A 21,917-nucleotide genomic window follows, 5' to 3' on the forward strand; every position below is an offset into this window, starting at 1 on the left:
TACCTGCTCCGCAGTACATTCCAGGTGGCCCCTGGTCTGGAGGCCCTGTGCCCGGCGGGCGAAGGCAGCAGCATTGTGCCGCTTCACCCCCATCTCATGCTGGACTTCCTTATCCTTCCACAGGCCAAGGAGGTCCCACAGCTCCCGCTCCATCCAGGAGGGGGCCCTCTTTTTTTCCCCTCCCCCTGGGAGCCCAGAGGGGGGGGCTGTGGGGCTCATGGGGGGGCTGGCTGCTGGCCATGCTGTGGCGCTGGAGCATGGGGCTGGTGCGCGTGCAGAGGCTGCTCCTAGCACGGTCTCAGCTTCCTGCCACGGGTTTCCTGAGTGCGTGCAGCTTTAAGGCAGCTGAACGCAGAGACCATAGACCCCCGCTGCTGCTGGCTGGAGCAGCCCCACGCTCCAGCTGACCAGCGCCAAGGCGGACCCATATTTCAAAGAAGCGGACTGTGGAGTGTCTATACGTACTCTTTCGATTTAGTATTTCGAAAGGGGGCCAATCTTCCTGATCGGGGTTCGGATTTCAAAGTCTGTGCCCCCATTCTTTCGATTTTATTTCAAAAGACAGGTTTACCCATGTAGACACTCCTCCCACTCTTTCGAAAAAGGGCCACTTATTTTGATTTTTGTGCACGTGTAGACACAGCTTGAATGTTTAGGGGCTAAGTGAAATGATTGTTAATGAGCATTTTAGGAAGTATGACTGTGCTTATAATACTTACTAAGCTGTGACAATGTTTATGTAATGAAATAAGACTATAAAGGACATTTTATCTCTGTTAAATGAAGTTTTTAAAAACTCCACTTGTGACTAAATATAGTTAGAAGGCTTGAACATTTGTGTAATGTTAATTTAGCTAAAATGCATATTTAGCTACGATATAGTAATCCATTTCAGTGTAAACGTTTTTCTCAGATAACTATTTTTAAAAAAATCCAATGAAATGGATCAGTAAGGAAGAATAAAATAGCATAGTGGAATAGATAAATCAAATTTAGGCATGGTAGTTTATTGAATCTAAATTGTGCCCATTTGGCTCAAGAGGTATATAAGCAATCCATCTTGTGCTGATAATGGAGGTTCTTGAAATCCACCTGATGTTTGCATTATTAAATTTCAGTCTAATGAGCTCTGCTAATACATATTGAAGATGGTTGTAAGGAGTAGAATGTGAATATGAGCAGGATAATTTGAAAGAAACATAAGCTGAGCATTTTACATGACTCAAGGGGTATATCTACAATTACACATATAACCAAAATTGAATTTAAATGGAATTTCTATTATCCATATCCTTCTACGAGGGAAAATAAAGTGTAAATAAAGTACAAGTCTTTAGAGTTACAATGGTTTATTTTTATTATCTAATTTAATAGATTCTTGCAATGATATTTAGTGGCAGAAAAGTTTTAATATTTCATAATTTTAAATGTAGTCTCAGTATATGAAAGCTTGTAAATGGAAACATATCTGTGTAATTGCTTCTATCATTTCATAACAGTAGTATTTAAATTGTATGTTTTTAAGAAGATGTAGCAGACTGTGAAGAGATATCAGACTGAAAAATATAATATTGTAGTACTGGTTTTCTTCATGCATACATCTGAAACTGAATCATATATTCATAAATTATAGTTGATTCAGTAAGCAATAGAAGTAGTAGTATGCAAAAAACTGAATAAACATATGTCTTATACCACATTTTAGAACAGCTTTATTGTATGGAAAGATCTGGTCTAAAGTCTAATTCCTGTTAGTTTGGGTTCCTTTTCTTTTGACACGGTGGTACTTTTAAAAACTTAATATTTCATCAAGTATAACGCTATTAGAGACTTATTCTCACTTAGTTCACTCATCAGGCAGTGAGATGGCAATAAAAGAGAATGGCTCCTTTGAGACATTAATGCTTTGGAATAAATGATGTGCTGGAACAGAAATTTAATTAATTTACAGAGTATATTGATAGTCCCTTGTTACTATGCTGTATATTTTTAATCTTCTTTAACATCTGTAGTAAAGTGTTTGAAAACCCCTGCAGTTGAGCAACTAGTAGATAATTAAGTAATAAGGGTAGAGGCTTCTAGAGGGAAAAAGGTTCTTTTTAGAGGATGCTGTCCTAACATGAATGAAGTACTGCTGCTATGATTTGGAATGAAAAAATATACTGCTTAATTTGATACTCTGACATAGATATTCCAGACAACCTATATTTTAAATCTTACATGCACTTCTGAATATTGGAAATACAGCTTTTCCTTCAAAAGAAATTTTAGTTCATTATTAATTTTTTAAAAGCATTCTGCCATTGTGTAATTTCTTTTCACCCTACAAATTGTCAGTTATGATACTGATTAACAGTACTGGTCTTGTTGAGAGGAAAAAAAGGGTTAAATTCTGCTTCAAATTCACTTAGACTTTAGTGGAGGTAACAGAAATTAATCTGAAAGTGAACTTCAGCTGTCAGGATGTTTCTGTTTTTATTTTTTTATACAAATGAAATACAAATGAAATTAATACAAGTATAAATAACTCATTTTTTTATTTTTAGCAAAAGCAGATGAAGCATTGAAGGCTAAAGAAAGAAGTGAAGAAGAAGCGAAAAAGAGAAAGGAAGAAGGTAATGTAGTTTTTCTTTTATCAGATAGGTAAACAATTTTTATTAAAATGGCAACAATAATTCCACAGGACCTTTGTCCTTTGGAGTTCTCATATTTTCTGTAGAGTTGGACCACATGTTAATAGAGAGGATGTCATGAACAGTCATCCTCCAGTTCACCTCCACCTGTCATTCAAAACTTCATACTATTCCTGTGACAACTTCAGCAATTGCAGGAAATAACTTAATGATTTTTTTTAAGTTGTCTTTAAAGCAACATGGTATTTGGTAACAAGTAGAAGAGCTGGTCATGTGACCAGCCAGCTACGTGAGGCAGAAACCACAGAGAAATTGTTGCAGTCAATCAACATGAAGCAGTAACATTGTTTATCTCAAAATATTTTGTATGACTCTGTATGCATTTAGGCCTGCATGGCCACTCCTCACTATAAATCTTTGAGGACATCACTCTTCAATGTCATGCCCTGGAACAACAGCCTGTACAGAGAGAAATTAGCTGTTTCTAGGGCTTAAACCTTGAAAACAGGATATATCAGTGACCAGCTCAGGGGCCCAGGCCCTTAGGCAGGACAGGGCACCATGCAGTCTAGAACTCCAACCCTCAGGCAGGTAAAGTAGGTAAAGGTCAAGAGACCAGTCTTCAGGCAGGGTTGAGAGCACCCAACACAACCTAGGGGGCTCCAGCAAAGTGTGAGCACCTCAACACAGTCTATGGGGTTCTTGACCGAAGTTGGAGAGACAAGTATTATCACTCCAAGAAAAGGAAGGGAGATGCAATCCCACCTAGCTCCACCATGTCCCAGCCCAGGACCCCAATAGCAGTAGTGTGATTTGCCACTGGGTCAGCAGAGAATCCACCCACAACATGACCGTCTCTCCAATGGCACCTCCACCAGATTGAAGTCTGGTTACCCTGTACTGCTTTTTATAGTCTCTTCTGGTTTCACCTTCCAAAGGTCATCTTCCATCTCCCCAGGCTACATTGCAAGCAGTAGTCCCAGCAGCTCCTCAGCATGCCGCATATATGGCCATATGGGTATCTGAGAGCCCTGTTTATGACTGCAGAAGTCTTCTGTGGGCTCCTGCATCTGCAGCAGGGAAGTCTGTCTCCCTTGGCCAAGGGGCCCACATTTTATACTTCCTTTTCTGCCTACCATGGGGCATCTGGCTGCCTCTCATTGTCAATTTTTGAGGGTGGCCACACATCTTTGCTACAGACTAATGTAAGATGTCCAATAATTAGTCATGTTTACTTGTGCAGTTACTCGTTATGTCATGAGTGTAATCTCTCCAACTCAGTGGTGGTTCTGTGCACTGAAAATTTAGAAGATAAAGGTCTTTAACTATTGCACTACTAGTGATAGACAATGAATGGGAATTCTATACATAGTTTGCAGAATCAGATTCAGAACAAATGTACTTTGTCTCTCCATTACTTGGTGATTTATCTTCAAGTTCTGTGGCAAAGCCAGCTTGAAATTATATATAGGAAATTTAAGTGATATTTCGTACTTCAATTTTGAGGGGGTATCCCCATTTCTCAGAGAAAATTAATAGCAAAAGATTATCGCTTGTGGTTCCAATTAAAATGAGCTAGTTAAGTATCTGTAGTATATATTACCTTTACATTGGTCTAAATATGAAACATACAAAAAGATGTTACTTTTCTGAAACTGTCAGCTTATTTGTTTTTGATGTCATATCACTCATCATGGAACCTGATCCTCTTATTTTTAAAAGACGATAGATGATGTTTTCTAAGAAACTATTACTTTAAAAATTAAAGCATCAGTTTATACTTTTCCCTGGATATTTCATTATTAGTTTCTAATACCATCTGGGTGACCTCTGAATTGTGACAGATGTTGACTCAATAAATCTCAATTAGATTTCAAAGTGGGTATCTGATCAAATCGGAATACATATATAAAACATTTGTATGCATTCCTAGATTAGCCTTTGGTCAGCTAGTGCGGTGTGCAAATCATAATTTGGTGCCCATGTAGATGGTATTCTAGGTGTCATGGTGGTTGTGTTTGAGATGGATTGTTTGAGAATCGCTGGTGTGTGCAGGCTGAAGTCTTAGGATAAGTGAGACTTTCATTGAAGGATTGCAGTGTGGTTGATTCACACTGAGCTCTGGCAAAGAACTGGCAGAAGGCCCTTGCATGACTACTATAACTAATCTGAAAAGAGATAAAGGGAATGAAGAACTGGGGTAGAAAAGGATTTGAATGTGGAGTTTGGTGGGGTAGGGTGTGGCTAGATCAGAGGGGCTAGAGTAGAAGGAGCTCCTGTCTAATCAATATCAACAACAGAAGCTTTTATATATGGACCTGCACCCGTGTTGAATTATACGTACCAACTTACCTAGCCATAGGCAAGTCATGTCTATCTTGACTCAGCTCCAAATGCTTCATTTTGTTATCCTTCCCTCACCCAGATTCTCAGTCTGTTTACTCCGACTTCTGTCCTTATGCCCCCATATGTAATCTCTAAGTTCAGTCTCACTGGCCTTTTTGAATTTCATCTACACCTACCATTTCCACACTGTCTCCTTTGCTGAAGCCATTATACACAATTTCATTTTTCTCTAGCTTTGATTATTGTAACCTCCCTCTTCCTTCTCTTTTCACCTTTCACCCCCCAGTCCAGTCTATCTAAAAGGTCACTGCTAAATTCATCTTCTTCTATCACTACGAACACATTCAAAACCTCTCCTTCACTCCATTCCTTTTCTTTGTGAGGACATCACATTAAAGCTCTTTGTCTTCCCCTTAAGGTCCCTAGAAACTTCTGCTCCCACCTACATTCTGTTCTTATCTCCTGCAGGCTGTTCCTAGAAAGGGGACAGCATGCTAGAAAGTGCAAAGTGGAGAGTAAGAAATGAGGGAGCATAAACTTTTTGGTTTAATGATCCATTTGGGTTATTTTTAACGTGAAATGAATGCTAAGCTTTTTTTCACTTCAAAGAGTACTGGGCACTCATTACATCTGAAGGAAATCTTTTCCTTTTATGTTAATTTTCTAATTATTTTATCCAGATACACTGTGTGAGCTTGGTATAAAAGAAACATGTCTGTGCTCCCAATATTTAAAAAAAAGCTAATAGCTATGTATCCAAATGCGATGAAGCCAACGCATGACCAACAAAAGGTATCATCATCTTTGTATCACCACATTCAACACTCTTAATAGGCGTAACAATAACACCTCCTGTAGCCTTTCCATTGTGCTTAGCTGTGTTTGACAGGCATCTGGGTGTTATACTTTCATTTGAACCATCTATATTGGAAGCATTTTAAGTGTCTTAAGTGAAAGTAAAACTTGATAACTCAACAGTGCTTCTTAGGCAACCAAACTTCAAAGCACAATGCTGCTGCCTCCTGCTTGGCCTCCCAGCTCAAAAGGAGACTACAGGTGGCTGAACTGCTTTGAAGTGTTTATTTAAGTAACTATATCAGATATGTATTAAACTCTTAGTGTAGCATGTTAAGTAGGTATTTAAATGTGAAAGTGACCTTGCTGCCTGCAGAACATAAACCAGAAAGCTGAGCAAGTGCCTCAGTTAGCAATCCTAACATTTCAGACTCACCTTTGCACTGGTATAAGTTAGGATGTGAGGTGCAAAATAATAGAGAATCAGGTTTTATGACTCCTAATGTTTTTATTATATATATTAAAATAATTTAAAATCCTATGATAATAAAAGGTTTCTCAGTAGTTTGATTTGAAGGCAATGAAGAGCAAAACATTAAAAACTGTGTGATTTTTTTTTTGCATAATTAATGTCCAATAGAAATGCATGGGCTAGACTTAGACAACTATCTGTGATGACTTTCAATGGGAGGTACGCCATCTATGACTTTGAAAATCTCTGTGTGGGAAAATATATCACCTTATAAATTTCTGAAATAACTAATTAAATCCCCATGTGAGCTTGTGTAGATTAGAAAGTGTTGTTTTTAACTATAAAACCTCTATTTGTCCAGGCCCAGCTTTCCTGAGAGATTGCCTCTATTCATAATCAGCAGAGACAGTATTCTTCCTTTATAGAGAACATGCTGTGGGCACAGCGTGCTTCATAAGAGCGCTGTCACTCTGGAATGCCTGTTTCTCCCCAGCACAGAATAGCCCACATTTGAGACTTTCAGGGTTCCTGGCTATTTCGATGTTGCGGGACGCGGATCGTCTACACTTCGATGTTGAACGTCGAAGTAGGGCGCTATTCCCATCTGCTCATGGGGTTAGCGACTTCGACGTCTCGCCGCCTAACGTCGATTTCAACTTCGAAATAGCGCCCAACACGTGTAGACGTGACGGGCGCTATTTCGAAGTTACTGCCGCTACTTCGAAGTAGCGTGCACGTGTAGACGCAGCCTATATGTATAAGCCAGCTTATGTTCATGGAATGTCTCTTCCTCTCATGCAAGTTTGTGTTGAAAACCTTTTTGGTGGATGTTTCACGTATAGAGTTGACGGACCCTGGGGGGAGATGTATCCACCTTTGACCAGGAGGTTGGCTGGATACTATAATTTTACTGAAGGAGTAGCAATCCTTTTAGCTCCTATAGTGGCTTGGAAAGGATTCAGATGCAGAAAAAATTAATAACTTTTTCTACTTCCTTCATAAGCAGTCATTTAAAGAGCATGAGCCAACTGAGTTAAATACTAGTTTCCTCCATTTAGATTCCTAAAACTATATTTAAGTGCTGGAATAAGCAATCTGATATTAAATTGCTGAACACCCAGCAGTTCCCCCTATAATTACTGGGAGCTCTTGGGTTTTTACGTAGAAATTTTGAATATGAGACCACTTATTTAGGTTCTTACACATGGATCTGAATAAGTGGGTCTGTCCCAGGCAAGCTTGTCACCAAATAAATCATTTTGTTAGTCTTTGAAGTGCAGCAAGACTGCTTTTTTGTTCTGTATGGATATAGGATTCTAAAGTTAACCACCCATTTTAAAAAGCATTGTCTCAATAAAGCCCAAATGAGCAACCTAATTTCTGCTAAGAAAAGGGCAGAGGAGCATTCCTCTTTTTTTAAAAAACAGAAGCGTGGGTGTGCACGCAGTGTGCACTATCAGCAAATAGAATTTGTGTTTGAAACTCCTGCTCAGTGCCTTGAATATTTACCTTATGGCGACATGTACCAATGCTGCTGCTGTTCCACACTGCCTTTGTTACAGTAGAGCACTTGTAAAACTAAGGAAAAGATACCACACTTCCAGATGATTTACGTAACCACCCACCTGGAACTGCTCTGTATTGATCCTGAACTGGCAATAAATGAACAACATGACGTGTGCGGTTTCTAGGGTTCTACTGTAACGCACACAGATTCCTAGGTTTGTCTAGTGCTCTCTAACTGGGTTTGGTTGGAATAAGGGGTTAATTGAAAAGGGGTTAACTAAAAAAGGGGTTAACTGAAAAGGGACCCCAGTAGTGGGTCTGCCCGCAGCCCACCTGTCAGCACTGATGAACAAACACACAACACTCTGTCCTGTAGAACACAGAGGTTCAGCGGGGCATGCTTCCCAGCTGAGGCAGCTTGCTTTCAGAACTTCCTGGTCATCAGGCCGGAGCCCTTTCGGGGGTCATGGGGTGTCTTTCCCGTGGCCTTACACATGGCCCTTAGCCCTCATGAGCTAAGACATAAACACACCATGTTATACAGTTAAGGGTATCTTTCCTCTGACAACTTCTCAGGGTACTGGGTAAAAGAATGGATATGGGTAACGAACAAATAACAAGACGTAGACGAATTTAATACAAGCAATATTTTTTTACTTACGCAATTCAGCACATACAGAATTAAAACAACAAACTTGCATTATGTTGCTAGAGCTATACTTATACAGGTTTCTTTGCAGTACCGATAGGTATTCGTGCATTACTCTATCTAACTCGTGAGCAGGTGGGGGGAGCAGCTTAGGCTGATTAGTCCTCATTGCAAGTGACACTTGGCTTCTCCAGGGCATTGGGAGTCCCCCCCCAGGCTTGCTGTTATGCTCTTATTGGTTTTCTGATGTCACTACTTCTTGGGGTGATGTACGTCTGTACACCAATCATTTTACAACATATTTCACTTGGTCCCTTATATGGGATGTGGAATGGGGAAGGTTATTTCAACACATTTTCACTTGGTCCCTTATTAGGAATGTGGAATGGGGAGGGCTCACCAGCCTTAGCTTGATTATCATATTCTTTAACTCTTGTGTTAGTAACCACTCCTGCTCCTCCAGGCTCTGTGTTAGTTGCATATGATCAAAGAGGCCCCCCCCACTTCCCTTTTTCTTGTCTCTTCTGAGACACTTCCCCGTTTTCTTTAGCTGAGGTTACGAGTTGAGTGCCTGAGCTATGCACCCAAGGCCGGTCATGCTGATATGGTCTAACCGACATTTGACACAGTAGTCTAAGGTCATCTGAGGTGTATTAACCAGAGAAGAGCTAGAATATGTCAAGTCTATTTTCATTAATCTCTTTAAATGAACATACTGCTTTATTTAGATTTCTCTAATGGACTATATAGTAACTGTGTTTGTCTCCATGTAACCATGTTGTAGTGGGGATACTACTTTAGTGAGAATTTGATTTTTCTGACAAGGGGATCCATTGCAAATCCTCCAAAATTAACTTACAAATATGGCTGAGTTAAAGTTTTGTGTATATTCAGATGATGTTTCACCTAAGACAAGTTTCCTTAGGAAACTCTGCAGTATAGTCAATGATTTAGGCAGTTATGTTCAGGAACTGAATTGATTTAATTCACCTGCAGACATTAATGAATGAGAAATTAAGAGATCTTGCCCAACTTCCAGACATTGTGAAGCAACTTTAAAATCAGTTGTATGTTGAAATCTCTTCAGAGATGGAAGAAATACTTAAAATATCCTTAATTCATCAAAACAAAAAGCAGTCAAGTAGCACTTTAACGACTAGCAAATAGTTTATTAGGTGAGCTTTCGTGGGACAGACCTACTTCTTCAGACCATAGCCAGACCAGAACAGACTCAACATTTAAGGCACAGAGAACCAAAAACAGTAAGCAAGGAGGACAAATCAGAAAAAGATAATCAAGGTGAGCAAATCAGAGAGTGGAGGGGTGGGGGGAAGGTCAAGAATTAGATTGAGCCAAGTATGCAGACAAGCCCCTGTAGTGACTTAGAAAATTCCCATCACAATTTAAACCATGTGTTAATGTGCCGAATTTGAATATAAAAGCCAGTTCAGATGTTTCTCTTTCCAAAACGGAGCGATAATTCCTTTTCTGTAACACACATACCTTTAGGTCATTGATAGAATGCCCCATTCCATTCAAATGTTGACTAACTGGTTTGTGGATCTGGAGTGTTTTGATGTCTGTTTTGTGCCCATTGACCCTTTGTCTAAGGGAGTTAGAAGTCTGTCCAATATACAAAGCACCTGGGCATTGTTGGCACATGATGGCATATATGATGTTAGTAGAGGAGCATGAGAAAGTGCCCGTGATTCTGAGAGTAACCTGGTTAGGTCCAGTGATGGTATTTCCAGAGAAGATATGTGGACAAAGCTGGCAGCGGGCTTTGTTGCAGGGAAAGGTTCCAGGACTGGTATTCCTGGGGTATAGACTGTGGCTGTTAGTGAGGATCCTCATGAGGTTGGGAGGTTGTCTGTAGGAGAGAACAGGCATGTCACCCAGGGCCTTCTGGAGTGTAGCATCCTGCTTAAGGATAGTTTGTAGGTCTTTAATAATTCGTTGCAGTGGTCTGAGTTGGGGGCTGTAGGTGATGACCAGTGGTGTTCTGTTCTTGGCTTGTTTTTGGTTCTCTGTGCCTTAAATATTGAGTCTGTTCTGGTCTGGCTATGGTCTGAAGAAGTGGGTCTGTCCCACGAAAGCTCACCTAATAAACCATTTTGCTAGTCTTTAAAGTGCTACTTGACTGCTTTTTGTTTTGATAGTGTATAGACTAGCACGGCTTCCTCTTTTTAATTCATCAAGTTTGGCTTTCATGCTTTTTGTGATTTTTCTTCATCATAAGAAGGTACAGTATTTTTCATGCACAAGTAATCCAGACTTTTGATTGAGCGTTAAGGTCTTGCAGTCCACATAAGCTCAGAATCCTACTAGTTCCAGCAGCAGCTACAGCAGTCGTTTTAAGTTTTCAATTGATTTTAAAGTATAATGCAAAATTATAGTTTTCTCTTCTTTTATGTCTTCAATAAGGGGCTTATATTGGATTAGGTTGCTGCATATTGGTTGCTGGCTTGTTTGCCAGAATCTCAGCATTCATGTATTTTGTAAAAAGCTCCCAGATCTTATGATGGCCTTAAAAATCTGAACTTGAATATTGCTGCATCAGTTATTCAGACTTTGCAGAAAATCTGAATAGTTCTACACGATGTGAGATGTCTCTAACATGGTAACATGGGCTTATCTACGTGGAGACACTCAAATTCATTCAAATTAACTACAGGCATGAATTTAAAGCATGCTAGTTAAATTTCATTAAACCTGCCTCCAGACACTCATTTAGATACCCAGCAATAATCATTTAAATGTCAGTATTGTTAACTATATTATACTTACAAGAAAATCATGCAAGAAAGGAGCAGGGACATGAAGTGACGATCTACATCATTTGCTGAGAGTAGCATTTCATTTTGGTGCCATGAGTGGGTCGTATTTCACAGGTAACCAACTATTCTTCCCACTCCCTATCTAACTCATGAGCCGTGTCTACACATGCACGCGACTTCGAAGTAGTGGCACTAACTTCAAAATAGCGCCCGTCACGGCTACACGTGTCGGGCGCTATTTCGAAGTTAACTTCAACATTAGGCGGTGAGACGTCGAAGTCGCTATCCTCATCAGGAGATGGGGATAGCGCCCTACTTCGACGTTCAACGTCGAAGTAGGGACTGTGTAGTCATTGCGCGTCCCGTGACTTCGAAATAGCGGGGTCCGCCATGGCGGCCATCAGCTGAGGGGTTGAGAGACGCTCTCTCTCCAGCCCCTGCGGGGCTCTATGGTCACCGTGGGCAGCAGCCCTTAGCCCAGGGCTTCTGGCTGCTGCTGCTGCAGCTGGGGATTCATGCTGCATGCACAGGGTCTGCAACCAGTTGTCGGCTCTGTGGATCTTGTGTTGTTTCGGGCAACTGTGTCTGGGAGGGGCCCTTTAAGGGAGCGGCTTGCTGTTGAGTCCGCCCTGTGACCCTGTCTGCAGCTGTGCCTGGCACCCTTATTTCAATGTGTGCTACTTTGGCGTGTAGACGTTCCCTCGCTGCGCCTATTTCGATGTTGGGCTGCGCAACGTCGAAGTTGAACATCGACGTTGCCAGCCCTGGAGGACGTGTAGACGTTATTCATCGAGATAGCCTATATAAGCTACTTCGATGTAGGCTTCACGTGTAGACGTAGCCATGGAGTAGAAAAAGACACAGGGGAATAGCAGAGCCTACCTCAGAGGACATCTGAACCACCAGGAAACAGGAGGAAATCTGTATAGCCAAGAAGGATATGCAAGAATTCTGCCCATAGCAAGGGCTTTGGTTTGGCTCTCTCTGTATCATCAAATGGCTTTCTTTCTGGATCTAGTGGCTGTTGCTCCTCTCTTTAATGGACATTGTTTATTTGACTCTACAGATTGACTGTATCATTATCATTAAGGTCAACTTTTCTTTATATATCACATTTATTGAGCATTTAGAGTCTCACATTGTATAACTCTGAGACACTGGGGGTCCTATATATGTTTCTATGCCTTGCCCAAGAATACATCTGAATCATACTAGGTGGAAATGAAGCTTGATGAGCCCAGAAGAGCATATATGAGTGGCATCTAATTTGTGTCTTGTAGGCAGAGTTTTGCCAAGTATCATTTTTTTTTTTTCTAAGTTCAGCCCTTTCTAGAATACAGAGTTTAAAATCTTTTGTTGCTTAAAGAAACAGGAAAAATAGTTCAGGGTATTTAGCTGTACACAAGAAAATAATGAAGACAATGTTCTTGGACATTAAAGTGCTATGTTCTTCAAACAACTGTCTGTCCATATCATAAATCAAGGAGATGTGTGATCTGTGTTCAGGATCTAGATAAATCAAAGCTATTTGGATATGTTTTTATGTTTGCTGCAGTCAAACCCTTCAAACTGCTGTGTAGACATACCCAGTGAGTTTACACTGGAATTACTGGTGATTTACATTAGTTTGACTGACAACCAGGATTAAACCCTCAGACTCCACATGAATATAAGTTCAAGTGAATAAAAGGGCTGATGTAAAATCCAGCTCCTCCAACTAACTAGACTCTGAAGAATTATACAAAGGGGCAGGGGACTGGACTTTGTGACCTCTCAAGGTCCCTTCTAGTTCTAGAGTTCTACGATTCTGTGACTTGGTAGGATTAGTTTAAAAAGTTTGGCTGTGACAGGAAGATGGGATGGTATTCGTAGACACAGGGTGGATCCAGGGAGTTTTTATTTTTGAAGAGGGAACATAGCAGCCTGCTTAAAGAGGGGATCCACACATGTGGAGGGGGAGAACTGAATAACAGAATAAGCAAGAAAAGTCAGGAGTTGGCAGGAGATATGGGAGTGAAAGGTTAGCACCAGAGACACTTCAGAGTCAGTGAAAGGGTATAAGTGAACAGTAGCTAGAAGAGAGGAGAAGGGGAGATATCTGTAGATGACACTAGTTTTCTTCTTGAAAGAATTGTTCAAGGTCCTTTTTCTGAGAGAAGGGAATTGTGGAAGTGACAGAGATGGTTTGTGATGGCATCGAGAGGTGTCAATAGTTATTTAAAATAAATTAGTTGATCAAAAGCAAGTAATGTTGAGTGGCAAGAAAGCTAATGAAATAAAAATAAAACAGAGAACAAATCAATATGAGAAGCAAGGGCAGAAAAAATGGACATAATACTTCCAAACCCGTCCCTCACTTCTCCCTCCCAAAAAAACTTACCACAAAAGTCAATTCTGATGTACTTTTTAATTTGTGAATCTTTGCAGGAAGAAGTCAAACTGTGTCAGATCCAAAATGCGAAGGCCTTGTACGTAGTGTCATAAATGGGAGTCAGTTTCACGGTAGTGTCTCTGTCTTTTCTGTGGCCAGAAGGGGAGCAGACTGATCAGCAAAGGAGCTAAATCAGCTGCAGCCAATCAACTGGAAGGGAACTTGTGCAACCCTAATGCAGATAGCACTATACCACACCTGTGAGTTGGTGTGTGTCTTCCACAAAACAAGGGGCCAATGGCCATGGATTTCACATACCCCAAAGGCCAGCTTTGAGTAGCTGTTGAAGATACGATAAAGTGACCTTTAGGAAAAATCAGAGCCAGCTTTGTAAACTGACATACAAAGTGAAAAGACTATCTTCAGAAAGGAAAGGGCTAACATTTTTAGTTAGAGGTTGACACACAGCTCAGTGAGCCCCAGTCATTCGTTTCTGGTAGTGGCTTGGTACATACTTTTTCAAATATGCTTTTTATGTTTCCATTAATTTTTGTATGTTTTCTGTTGTGTGTCTTTTTGAGAATAAAGGCACTTCAGAGTTACACAGGTACTTCAAAGTGCCCATGGCTGCAACAGCTTGCTGGCGCTTCGAATTTGCTAACTTCAAAGTGCCTACGGCAAGAATTAGCTTAATGAGGTTCTGCATGTGCATCGCAGCGTCTCATTGGTATTCCCTGCTTGGGGTGATTACCATGCCCCCTTCGAAGAAGGGAGCTAGTGTAGACAAGCCCGTAATGTCTTATAAATTGGGCCCTAAGGGATCATGCCTGTATGCATATCGTACTCTAATACGGTTTTAGAGAAGATCTCTCCAATTTATGTTTGTATACAGTATTACTTAGTATTTTGCCTTATCTGTCAAATAAGTGTCAGATCATAGGTATCCCTAGGCAGACATCCACAATTAGGCTCCTAGCCAGAAGCTGCTGTCTCTTGAAGGCATCACCGCTGCCAGCAGCAATGCAGAGGTAAGGGTGGCAATACTGTGATCTGTCTAGAATAGCCAGGCAACCCATTCCCCCCCACGCTCTTTCTGAGTAAGTTGCCATATGGTTAGAACACCATGAAATTTCAGAGCTAAATATTTGAAACAATGAATTTTGCACTTTTTAAAATCCTATGAAAATGCAGTTTACCAAAATGGACCATGAATTTGATAGGGCCCTAGTTATGTGCCTTATACTTGTTCAGTCTTTTCTGTATACATATTGTTCCATGATATCACTGAAATAGATTGTCAAATGTTAAGCAAAACAAAATAATGCCACAGAAATAATCTTTAATCCAACTAGAATGAGTGTCTTCATCATTCATGCAGATCCATGTGCAGAATCGAGTAAAAGTTTGTAGAAATATTTATAGTTTACAAATTGCCCTGTATTTTATCAGCTGTTATTTAATTATGCTTATTCTATTTATTAATATCTGCAACAAAGATTACCTTTGCTCAAAATAACTGTAGATTTAACTCTCTGCTGCTGTAAACCTTTAATCAAATGAAAGCTTCTCAATATAAAAATGAAATTACTGGTTCTCTAGACTTCCACATTTCTTTGTCTCTTATTCCATCACAGTATTGCTCCTGTAAACTAGATTTAACAGAATCTCCACCCTAAAAATAAAAAAGTTGAAGGTGCATGTTTAAGCTAGCAAGCTTCTGGAACAGCGTAACCTTTACTAATGAAAAGACCTTTACTTATATATGCAGTAAGCAAAAAAAAAGCTATTGTATAATAAGATCATTGTTTGTCAGCTCATGAAAAAGGTTATTCTTTCTCCACCCTTTAGTAATGGTGTTTTAACGTTACTTTTATTGTAATTTTATTGCCAAATCAAGTGTGAGACTAGATGTTGGATGTTACATGTAATCAATTAAGAAATCAAATCATTTGACCTCCAGACACACCAAGGCACCCTCCTGCTGGTTTGTTGTTAAATATGCAGCATTTTCCTGTCATGAATACAAATGGAGGACAAATTAGAATCTACAGACAGCTGACCTGAGCTACAGATTAGAGACTAGGGGCTTGTGCTCGTTTAAAAGTTTTAATTACCATAGTCCCAATAGCCAGTTGAAGGACGCACACAAAAATCAGTTTGTAACAACAAAAAAAAAAAAAAAAAAGAAAGAGAGAGAGAGAGAGAGCCTACTCCTCATAATTTGAATTTTTAAGTTTTATTACATTTGCACTTCCATTGGAGCTATGCTAATTTGATGCATGAAATTAGATCTATTAATAAAAAATGCACTACTTTTACAAAAGTATTTTCAGTAGAGGATTTTTTCTGTTTTGTTTTTGTTTTGCTTATTTCCATTTGGGACAAGCTAAAATGACATCAAAACCTTATGAGAATTTTGCTGTCAAGCCTGATTTTACCTCAAGGCCTGGCAAGTCAAATTCAAAGTAGCTGAAATGTGTTGTAGTAATAGCTGGAATAATATGGCACAATATAAATACTTCAGAGGAAAAATGTGTGTTCCTTTTATATGGAACTCAAATATATTGGATTGCATTACTGCAAGATGTTTGAGTTCTTTGTCTTAATATATCATGCATAATGCAATTATAAGACTTTATTTTTAAGATGTAGCTAGTCATCAAAACATATTTTATACAATTATCTGGTGATGTGGTGCAGTGATAACACTGTTTTGGTCCATAATAGGGATTAATGTATGACAGGTTTACGGAGGATTACAGGGGGAAAGAAGTTTTAAAAAATCATTTTAGGTATCAAAGGAATAGAACCAAATAAGGATTTGTTCCTTTGAATGTAAAAAATACATTTCACTAATTCTTGCATTAAAGAATATATTATCCTGATGCCTTAATTCTTGAATTTGCATTTCTTGTTTCTCATGTGTGTTGGCCCAGTGTTGAATTGATTAGTTATGCCTAGCTAGTAAGCAGGGAAACATTCTGATATACTCTAGGGAAATAAATTTGGCAGAAAATCAGCATGAGTAGATTTAATTATCACTCTGAGACCTTTTCCTTTTCTAGCTTAGTGATCCTGAAACTCCACGTATTTCAATGAAATCTGTGTGGACACTAAGCTTCGCTTCCCAATTTGTTCCTCCACACAATGATAAGCCAAGCAATTACTGGTTTATTGATTTTTCATCATGGCAAATTTAAAGTTGATTTTTTTCCTGAAAAGGCCGGGGTGATTAAGTGTTTCCCCTCATTTTAGTTCAAGAGAGCTATGTGGCAGAATCTAATATCCTGAGGTCAACCTCTGCAGGCAGATAATACGGTGTCTTGGCCACATGTTAAGGAGAGAAATCAGGACTACAAATGTGATAGGATATATGTGGAGACAGTTTAATTTGCTCCATTTATATGAACAAGTCATGTGGCACATGCTTGGAAAACATTATTTTGAATAGGCTTGGAAATAAAGACCACGTGGGCAGAAATGAGTGCAAACAAGGAAAGCATTTTCTACTTTAGGGACAGCACTCTCTTAAAAACTGCAAATAAATAGAGCATCGATATTTTGTTGTTTCAGGAATTGACTGAAATCTACACGTTATCTTGCAGATAAATTTTTATTTTCCTCGCAGTTTGAGATATTCAGGTCTCAGATTTTCTGCATAATTTCAATATCGTATAAACATCCCAGTAAAAATCAAGTTGTAGTATGCTATTAATGTTAGTGGTTTATTTTGAAGCCCATAGAGTCTTAGAATTTAATTGTAAACAAAAGAATAGCACTTTACAAAACAGTAGTATGCATCTCTAGAGTTTAGCTGTTCTTATAAAACTGCAGAATTCATGGATTTGGATAAACTGTAAAAAAATTAGCACATAAGGCTTGTTTGTCTGGGGAAAATATTTCAAATGTACAAAATAATTGAAATTTAGATCTAGTTTAATGTCCTTAAAAAGCAAATTTAAATGTACTGTGAAGTTTATTTGAACAGTTTAGGAAAATCTTTTTGCTTTCCAAGTCGATTGTTTGGAATTTAATCCAGAGCTGACCTGGTCAGCATTAGCAGTAAGTAGTAGTGGTGGAACGGCAGAAAATATAAAGTTTTAAAGCTTTGCTACTCAATAAAAGATATGTGAATTGCAGTGCCTAAGAGTGATGAGACTTAGCTGTAATATCCAGTTTTTAAACATCCCAAAGTTTGAAGGTAGGGTCTGTGTTATGGTTTATTGCTGAGAGAGAGACAAATAGCCCAGATTTGAATTCCAAACATCCTCCACAAAATTCAGATACTGTTTTTCATTTTTGTTTTTTGTGTCTTTTTTTGGACATTGTTAGTCTACAATTTTAGGCTTTGAGTAATATTTTTATTAGTAGTAGAAAAGGATATCTTACCACCATTCATTTTCGATCTGTATACTGAGAGTGAAATATAATTTAAAGAGTTGCTCAGATTAATTTGAAATTGCAACCATCAATGGATCTGTTGCAGGGAAAGGTTCCTTTCCTTTACCTTTTCAAAACAAATTTCCTTGTATGTACATTTTGCTTGTGCAATATTTTTGGTTAAGAAAGACTTAGTTGCAAATGAGCATCAACAAACAGAGATATGAGCATTTCTGACTTAAAAATAACAAACTCAGAACTTCCATAAAAATAACTTATAAAGGAATGCAGCCCCTTACATCATTCTATTCTTTTGCTACTGAAACCATTAACAGCATTGACCTGCCTAATGGACAAGGGGCTTGTCACATGGTGCACTCTCTGCTAGGAGCCACTCTGGTGATTAGCATCTTCTGGGTGGTACACCCTCCTCTGCCAGTGTTCGCACCAATCATCTTCTCTCATTGTGTGAGCTCTCTTACTCTTGGAGCTGAGCTTCCTTTTTGCAGCTTGGCCCTATGGTCAGCTCACTGTTGTCCTCTTGAGGGTTTGAAAGTCTTTTGGAGTAAACTGTCACAGGAAATCCACTCCCCAGTGGGAACCTGCGTCCACCCTCTATCCTAGGTTCTACCTCAGGAACCTTTTCTTCAGCTGCCAAGATCTGCACTATCCTGCTGCTTTTCTCCTGAGCCCTACCCTGCCTCTCTGGCTCCTCCTCTCTGCTTTTTACCCCTCTTGGGTAGCTGACTTGCCTGGCGTGACTGCAGACCGCTTCCCTGCAGCTCCTTCCTGCTCTCAGCTCCTGGGCTTTTAGTGCTGATAACCCTCCAGGACTGGCCTAGAGTCTGCAGGAACTGGTATTAGTGTCCCAATGACTTGCGAAAGCAATCCTGGAGATTTTAATAGGGTGTTTTAAGAAAACAGCATTACATAATGCTGGCAAAAGAAAAACTTTCTGGAACAGCTTCAAAGTTGGCAGCCCTCAGCTTTACAGAGGCCTCTTCTGTTCCTGTCCCTCTGGGCCTCATTTATGATTAATCTCTGCTACCTGACTACTCCAGCGGGTGCAGCCTGGGCAATTAATTGGCCCACCTACTCACTTTAACCAGTTCAGGCCTCATGTGGGGAGGGCACCCCAAGAGAGAGGTAGTGTGAAAGCACAGTAGCCAATAGCAGTACCAGATCTGAGGGCAGTGGGAGAGAATGTCAAGGAAGAGGTGTCATGTGGCAAGAAACCTGGAGATAAGTGAGCTTTAGAGCATTTTCATAACTGGAATTTCTATGCTCTTTCTAAATTAAAAACTACAGGTCCCATTTTTACTCCCATCCTTACATCGTTGGACCAGAGTTCTGACACAAAGATATGCTTTAAATAGTAATGTTCATGGCAAACAAAAACAAGAGTACGTCATTCTTATAAACACTTTTGGTTGGAAAAATAAGCATGATATGTTGGTTGAATTGATATAAAAAGCATTGGATAAATCTGCTATAACAAGGTTCAGTTTCATGAGGTAAGTGTAATAACTAAGCCTGCTTCACTTGATGATAAAATATATCAAGATGCCCTTAAATTCATTAATTATTTCCTAAGGTCATACTTTGTTCAGTTAGTTTCACTGAGTTTTGCTGACTTGACTGTGGACTGAACTCTCTCAGATAAGCTTTTAAAATATATACATACAGTGAATTACACTTAATTTGCATTTTCATGTATTTATGGAAAAATTTCATAATTAGTACACCGCTGTTTGGTCTTTTGGCAAGTCAGTGAACACATTTAGGTAACATTTATGCAGAACTGTTTAATTTTTTGGTGGGTCATAAACTCTGCTAACTACAATATTGTATTATTTTGGAAAACTGCAAATGTTAGCAGAAATTGCCTTATGTATTAATAAAAACAAATTCTTTATTGTCTTAATGTTGTTAAAATATTGTTTTCATATCTTTCCAGTCTTTGCTCATAAATGGTGTGTTTTAAGTTCTTCTCCACACTTTGTGTCCCTGGTGTGTGTAAATGTTGCTTCATTAAGTTGACACAACCACCTGATGTTGAGTTTCCAGTCTCTAGAGAATATTTCAGCATCTGGTACATACTGTGATCTTTTCTCTGTGAGTTTAATCTTTTTATTGACATATTATAATAAAATGTGAGCTGAAACAAATGAAAGATAATCTAGAAAGTAATAAAAGTCTTATGTATAGTTGCAGTAGTGTTCAGCATAACTCAGCAGTTCTCAACCTGTAGCCTGTGAACCTCTGAGTTTCTGCAGACTGTCTAAGGGTTCCGCAAAAAGGTCTCACTACAGTTTCAGCATGTGGACCCCTGGCAGTCCACAGACTGTCTAAGATTTCCAAAAGGTTCCATACCTCCATTCAGAAATGTTTAGTAGCCTGCAAATGAAAAAGGTTGAGAGACAATGGTATAACTTCCATAGGGTGACAGGGTGACTCACCATTCATTCCGTTTTCACCAGGACACTCCCATATTTTAGGCAGGCATCCCACCTTTTTTTTTTTTGGGTAGGGGGTGAGTAGGTACAAAAAAAAGCTAATCAGCCCATATATTCACTCCCCCTGCTGAGCTGCTGTTTCCCCAAGTCAGCACAGCTGCAGGTAAAATCTATCAGGAGCTGGCTGGACAGCACATGCAACACGTACTGACCAGCCAGTACAAGCAGCAGCAGGAGAGGGGGAGCCAGTGGTATGGCCATAGAAGTAAGGCAGGGTGTGTTGAGGGGTAGAGTGTGGTGTTTTGTCCCCCCTCTTAAGATTTTAAGGGGAACCTGATGCCCCAGTAGTGCTGGGCAGCCCCTCCATGGGGCAGCTGCCCCTGCAGCCAGGGAGACCACTGTGATGAGGTAGCCCAATCCCCACCAAAGGACAGCCTCCCATGTAGCCACTCCCCCCACCCCTTCCCTGAGAAGTAGCCACCTCCATGCCTAGGGAGTCCCCATGAGGAGCTCTCCCACAGGGCTGCAGCCCCATTCCCAGCACCCCAAGGCATGGGGCAGCCAGGGAGTTCCCCTGCAGAGCAGCAGCCTCATTGCCAGCACCAGGAGGCGTGGGACAGCTGGGGAGGTCCTCTGTGGGGCAGCAGCCCCATTCCTGGCATGCAGAGGCATGGGCAGCTGAAAGCCGCAGCCACCCCCTGCAACCAGGGAATGCTCCCCCATGTCCCTGCAGGATGGCAGCCCCCAGAGTGCAGTCACCACTGGAACCAGGGAGCATTCCTGCAGTATTCAGAAGCCCAGCAACTGCCTTTGCAACTAAGGAACTCCCCTGTGGGGAGGAAGCCCCCTTCTGGTGCCCCGTGTCATGGGGCAGCCAGGGAGCTACACTTACTCGGCAGCTGCAGCCAGAGAGCTCCATCCCATCCCCCGCCACCACCACAGTGTCCCATATTTGGCATAAGGAAATAGGGTTACCCTACATTTACGTATAACATACTATGAAAGCATCCAAAGTAAACAAATTTTGTATCAAGTATTATAAAATGGACTTTAGGAAATCCTGCATTCTGATTGGTCAGTAGCCATGGGACAACACAGTTTATCAGAGCTGTCCCATCAGAAATAAGATCAATTCACCACACCTCCCAAGGTACTATCTAATGAGTCATCAAAATTGGGTTTCTGATTTAAGTATCTTTTTTTAAAATTGATTATTTTTAAATAATAACTTCTAAAGTTTAGGCTACTATCTTCTGTCCTTCTTCTCCCTGCTGTCACTCAGTGCTTCTCCATGTTCATGGTCTGCCACCAACCTTCCCACGGAACACTCCAGTGTAGACACAGCCTATCTGTCTATAATACCTAAAATGCATCAGACATTTTATGATGAAATGTGAAGAGAAAAGTTTACTGCCCAGAAGAATTTACAATCTAAGCCCTGTGCTTAAGTCCTGCTAAAACCAACTAACTTTACTTACTTTAGTGCTCTGTGAATGAGAATAGTCTTACTGAAGTATATAAATAACAAGCAG

General features: G+C 40.1%; 1 protein-coding gene across 1 annotated transcript in view; it reads left to right on the forward strand.

Annotated features, from left to right (window-relative positions):
• RSRC1 (arginine and serine rich coiled-coil 1) overlaps positions 1–21,917 on the forward strand; it is a 344,630-nt gene that overhangs the window by 260,158 nt on the left and 62,555 nt on the right. Inside the window, exon 7 of the mRNA XM_075003869.1 lies at positions 2,547–2,615. Within this exon, the coding sequence (XP_074859970.1) occupies positions 2,547–2,615 (69 nt within the window). The remainder of the gene's footprint in view (positions 1–2,546; positions 2,616–21,917) is intronic.

Source organism: Carettochelys insculpta, chromosome 10 (genome assembly GCF_033958435.1).
Source record: "Carettochelys insculpta isolate YL-2023 chromosome 10, ASM3395843v1, whole genome shotgun sequence".
Classification (NCBI taxonomy): domain Eukaryota; kingdom Metazoa; phylum Chordata; order Testudines; family Carettochelyidae; genus Carettochelys; species Carettochelys insculpta.